The sequence below is a fragment of the Panthera pardus genome, unplaced genomic scaffold, assembly GCF_024362965.1.
Source record: "Panthera pardus isolate Hobbes unplaced genomic scaffold, ASM2436296v1 HiC_scaffold_27, whole genome shotgun sequence".
Lineage (NCBI taxonomy): Eukaryota > Metazoa > Chordata > Mammalia > Carnivora > Felidae > Panthera > Panthera pardus.
Genome location: NW_026526843.1, coordinates 20557717 through 20563187, shown reverse-complemented (window position 1 = coordinate 20563187; position 5471 = coordinate 20557717). Strand labels below are relative to the sequence as shown.

At 61.3% G+C, this 5471-nt stretch overlaps 1 protein-coding gene across 1 annotated transcript; it reads right to left on the bottom strand.

The window, feature by feature from the left end:
* Nucleotides 1-1060: 1060 nt before the first annotated feature.
* LOC128773762 (paraneoplastic antigen Ma6E-like) lies at nt 1061-3680 on the bottom strand (the record flags this gene model as incomplete). Its single annotated transcript, XM_053891333.1, has 1 exon — nt 1061-3680. A coding segment is annotated over one exon (1281 nt), but the record flags the coding sequence as incomplete, so codon positions are not given.
* Between the last annotated feature and the right edge of the window lie 1791 nt (nt 3681-5471).

The window sequence follows — 5471 nt, the reverse complement described above, 5'->3', positions numbered from 1 at the left end:
GCGAGAGCCCAGGGAGCCTCCCAGACGGCAGGCCTAGCCCATTTGTGATCCTCGCGCACCATCTAGCGGCCCGAATCAGCACGGCAGCAAGAAAAGCTACACTGAGGCCGTTCTCGCCCAGGGCAGCCATTTCGCTCTGTGGGCTGTCGCATTTTCCGATGGGCAAAGTTACCCAAGCTTCCAGTTTCAGGAAATGGCGGTGCGCGCAGGCGCACACCAGCTTCACCGCGCTGGGCCCAGTGCGCAGGCGCACAGAAGACGATGTCACGCTCCAATAAGCGCACGCGAGCAGACGCGCGCCAGTTAGGAGCACACGCGGGAAGCCAGACTTGTGTCCCGGCTGCCCAGACTCCTGGAGGAGTGCTGGAATCTCTACCATTTTTCTTCCCAATCCAGAATCTCCTTGTTTTCCAAACATATCGTGAAGACTCTAGAACATTAATTGCAGAGACTGAGTTGATGACAATAAAACCAAGAGCTATTAAATATATATCTCTGTTGGGTCTCCTGGGTGTCTCAGTCGGTTAAGCATCTGCTCAGGTCATGATCCTAAAGTTCCTGAGCTGAGCTCTGCCTTGGGCTCTGTGCTGACAGCTCAGAGCTTGGAGCCTGCTTTGGATTCTGTGCCTCCATCCCTGCCCCTACCCCACTCACACACTCTGTCTCTCTCTCTCTCTCGAAATATATATATATATATATATATATATATATATATATATATATATATATATTTTTTTTTTTTTTTTTCCTTCTTTCAGTGTCTTGCCTAGTTATCTCCATAGCGTTCAGGGTATGCTCAGGACATTAAATGAGCTGCTGCCGGCACACACCAGACTCCTATTGATGGACAAAATTTAGCTTACTCAGTTCCCGTACAGAATCCATAATCCACTGTTCGCTGTGTGGTGACAAATTTTACACATGAGGCACCCCATACCCTATCTTGGACCATGCTTCCACCATACCTCACTACCAACTCAGGATACCAGGCCACTGTTGACCCCACTCCTATACCAGTAGGCCCTTCCTTCAATTGCCCACAGCAGAGGCCAGACTCAGCTGAAACATTCAATGCACTTTATTGAAGACATTTACTGAAACCATTGAAGAGAGGTAATGACAACATAGAGAAGAATGTCTAATGGCCACTACAGCCCACAGGTCATGGCTCCCCTCCTCTTCGGGTCCAAAACAAGGTGCCTCTGCTTGCCCCAACATGATGGCATCCACCCATAGTCTCCCCTCCTGAGGGCCCCACAGTCTCTGGCCAGGATGATGGATGCTAGCCAGGGCACCCTCCCCTCTTGCTGACATGCTGGGGCCTGGTCCTGCCCTATTGCCTACACAGGACAGTCACAGGACACTGGAAAACTCAGCAGGGGACACTTGGACAAGCCGAAGAAACTGAGTCACAAGTAACAAGAGAGTGGTACATCAGAGCACAGTTCCGGGGAGACTCTCACAGGCCACCTCTGTCCTTGGTCCAGTTCCTCCTTCCTGAGGTCATGGGGTGAGCACCAACCATGCCTTCTGTCCTTCCCGCCATCTCCTGGGACTGGGCTCGAGAGGTCTCCAGGGTGGGGTGGGGGCGGCTGCTCAGATAAGAACACACACACATCTCCACAAGAACAAGCAGCAGTTGGCCTAAACCTACACCGAGGAAGCAGAGGCTGAGCTCACGACACCACACGACAGCGAGCAGAGCCTGGGCTCGCACTGAAGCTTGTGGCATGCACCCGTGCTGAGAGGAGGCTGCTGCGTTAGGCCAGGACACCCACTGCAGGCTCCTGCACACCTCAAGGCTCTGCACGGGAATGGTAACTAGGGTGCGTTCAGGAGGAGCTGGGGGGTGCACTTGACACGGGGGTCACTAAGGGGCTTACAGAGACACAAGTGGGCTTCTCAGAGCGTGGAGTGACGTGCTCCATGGGTCAGTGAATGAGGGTCCCCCTCTTGGGCGGCCCGAGGGGCCGGCACCCTTGAGACGGCCCCTAACATCTCCCAGACCAGTGTGGGTGGCACATATTTTCAGGTGCCCCTCACCTAGGCCAGGGCCAGCCACTCAGGGGTGCTTCCCAGGCTGGCTGCCTGGACTGGCAGGGTTTCGGGCTGGGGCTGGGGCTCGGGCTGGGGCTGGGGCGGAGCTGCCATGGGAGGGGGCACCTCTCCCTGCCCCACTCTGCATCAAGTATGGTCATCCTGGCCCGTTGGAAGGGCTGATGGTGGTGGCCATGGGGTCACCAAGGCATGGTGGTGCCTTGGGAAGATGGGGTCCTGGGAATTTGGGCTGGGTGGGTTGTTGCCTCCATGTGGGGAGAGGCTGCTGCCCTGGCGTGGCCTCCCCCTGCCTCCAGAGCGCTGCTGCCTGAGAGGAGAGGGGGCCCCTGGGCCTTCTGAGCCTATTTGCCCGAGGAGGACTTGGGGGGCCTCACCTCCCCAGCCCCGTCCTCGTTTCCCGACTCCTCTGGGATGGGCTTGGGCCCCTCCTCCAGGGGCTCCCCAGCCTCCTGGTCTCCTGCCTGGGCGAGGCCCTCCGGCTCACAGCCAGGACCTCCCGGGCCCTCCCTGGAAGCGCTGCCCATCTGGGCAGGGGTGGGGCCCCCAGGGGCCTCTGGGGGCTTTGCCTGATCTAGGCCCGCAGAGGCGGGAGCATTTTCATCTTCCTGCGTGGCAGGGAAGATCTTGGGGGCCTCCTCAGGGACGAGGGCTGCCCTGGCGGCATCATGGGCTTCAGGAGCAGCCGTATCAGCTTCGGCACTGCCAGGAACTGCCTCACTGGCCCCCAGGTTGGCCAGGGCAGCCTGGGAAGCATCTTCCCTGGCTGGGGAGGCTTCGGCAACCTCTCCACTGGCCCGGGCAGCGGCCAGGCCTCCGGTGCCCACACGGGCCCCCTCTTCCACTTGCAAGTGCTCACTCCTAGCTGCGGTGGCCTCCCACGCCTCGGTCTCCTGAATGAGCCGCAGCATCCCCAGGAAGCCAGGTGGTCTCCTGTCCAGCCGCATCCTCCTCAGCTTGTTCTCGAGCATCTCGTTGGGGCGGGCCCGCATCAGCACCTGCCGGGTGCGTAACTGGTCCGCAAGGCTGGGATGGATGGCCCCCTTCTCCACGGCCCACTGCAGCAGGCCTTCCAGGCGAATCACATAGACAAAGAGAGTCTCCTGGGGCCGCTGGCCACAGGTCAGGAACTTCAGCCGTGCCGTCGTGGGGGTGTCCTTCCTCCCAAACACCTGGACCAGCGCGGCCAGGCAATCCTGTGCAGGGACGTCAGGGTTTTCTGCCAGGAGGCCGCACACCAGATCCAGTGCGGGGCCACCCAAGCTCTCCATCAGCCTCCTCCTCCTCTCCCTTTCTGTGATGTGGCACCACAGGTACAGCATGTCACTGGCGTGATCCAGCCAGCTCTCAAAGGACTCTTCTTCTCGGTGTGGCTCTTCCATTCCAGGAAAGGTTCTCAGTTCCATAGAGGCCCTGTTTTCCAGCACAGGCTGCCAGGCCGGGCTCCAAGGCTGGGTCCAGGATCTTCCCGCACCTATGGCTCCTGCCACACCCACAGCTCCTTCCTCCCCTGGAGGTCCCGCCTCACCTGCAGCTCCTGCCACACTCACAGATCCTAACAAAGCTGCAACTCCTGTGTCCCCAGCGGCTCCCTCCTCATCTGACTCTCCTGCTTCCTCTTCAGCCCCTGCCTGGCCCTGGAGGCTGCCCTGCCTCCAGCTCCTGCCCCGCCTCCAGTTCCTTCCTCACCTCCAGCTCCTTCCTTGCCTCCAGCTCCTGCCCCGCCTCCACCTCCTTCCTCGCCTCTAGTTCCTGCCCCGCCTCCAGCCGCTGCCCCGCCTCCAGCCGCTGCCCCGCCTCCAGCTCCTTCCTCGCCTCTAGCTCCTGCCCCGCCTCCAGCTGCTGCCCCGCCTCCAGCCGCTGCCCCGCCTCCAGCTCCTGCCCCGCCTCCAGCCGCTGCCTCGCCTCCAGTTCTTTCCTCACCTCCAGCTCCTGCCTCACTTCCTGCCTCGCCTCCAGCTTCTGCCTCGCCTCCTTCCTCACCTCCAGCTCCTTCCTCGCCTCCAGTTGCTGCCCCGCCTCCAGCTCCTTCCCCGCCTCTAGCTCCTGCTCTGCCTCCAGCCGCTGCCCCGCCTCCATCTCCTTCCTTGCCTCTAGGTCCTGCCCCGCCCCCAGCTGCTGCCCCGCCTCCAGCCCCTTCCTTGCCTCCAGCTCCTGCCCCATCCCCAGCTCCTGCCTCGCCTGCCAGGGCAACCCCTGCTTGCCTCTGGGTCTGTGCAAGGAAATTGAGTGTATCCTCTGACTCTGATTCCGGGGCCTGGGGCAGAAAGACCTCCCATGCCTGGTATTTGTCGGGGGATCACACTTCGGCTTAAATACTGAGCCATCTCCACCAAGGCGACCTTGGATCTGAACTCCTTTTTGAATACCTTGTCCAGCACTCGTTATCTTCCCAGGGGCTGGAGGGCAGCCTGCGCGGCCTCCTGGAATTCCTGGTCCTCACAGTCGTGGGGAATGCCCAGGATGAGCGGCGAGCGCTGCTCATCCACGCCCATCCACCTGCACCAGCCAGGAAGCATTGCCAGTGCCATCGCGGATACCTGCGGGGGAGGGGCGCGATCGCACAGGGGCGCGCAGACTGTCACAGGCTCTGCAGTGGAGGCCTGTGGGTGCAAAGGGGAGAGAGGGACACTGGTGCCAGACAGCCCACCGCACCGCCCCCCACAGCGACCTGGATCTCCTCCCTGGCCAGTTCACGTCTTCCAGGCCACGACTCAGAACCCCCACCATGCAGCCCTTCACCTCTGCAAGGAGAAGGTCCCCTTTCGCCTTGTCCGACACCCCTGCTGGGGCCACTGCAGCCGGAGCCCCTCCCACCATCGTCTGCAACCCCGCAGCGGCCGGGAGCCCTCCCTTCCTGATCCCCACAGCCAGGAGCCCTCCCATCCTCTGTTTCTTAGGGCTGGACCCAGGGCACCCCTGCTCTGCCTGGGCGACCTAGACATGGGTCCCGCCCTCTCCCACCAGCACCTGCCCCTCTGCAACTGGAGCCGCCCTCCGCAGTCAGGAGCTCTTCCCACCCCTCCCCTCCAGCGCCGGCTGGGTTCCGCCTCCTGCCCCCACTGCCTGCCTTGGCAGAGATCCAGCCCTTACCCGAGGCGCTCGGTACTTCCAGGGTCCCGTTGGAGCAAAGCCCCTGGTCTCCGGCTCACTTTCTCTGACTCTGCAGGCGCTGCCTGGCAGAGACACGCCGCCTGCGGGCTGCAGGGCGACTCTGGAGGCCACCTCAAAGCCCTGGAGCGAGAGGATCACAAGAATGCACCTCAGCTTCACTGCCCAGGACTGCACAGTCCAGCAGGTCTCCCAAGTCCTCGGTACTAAGGCCACGTGGGCTTCCCGGTGTTCCCAGAATCCCCAGGTGGATGAGGGAACAAGATCTCGGTATCTCAGTGCAGGGCAAATGCCAGGATCAGGAG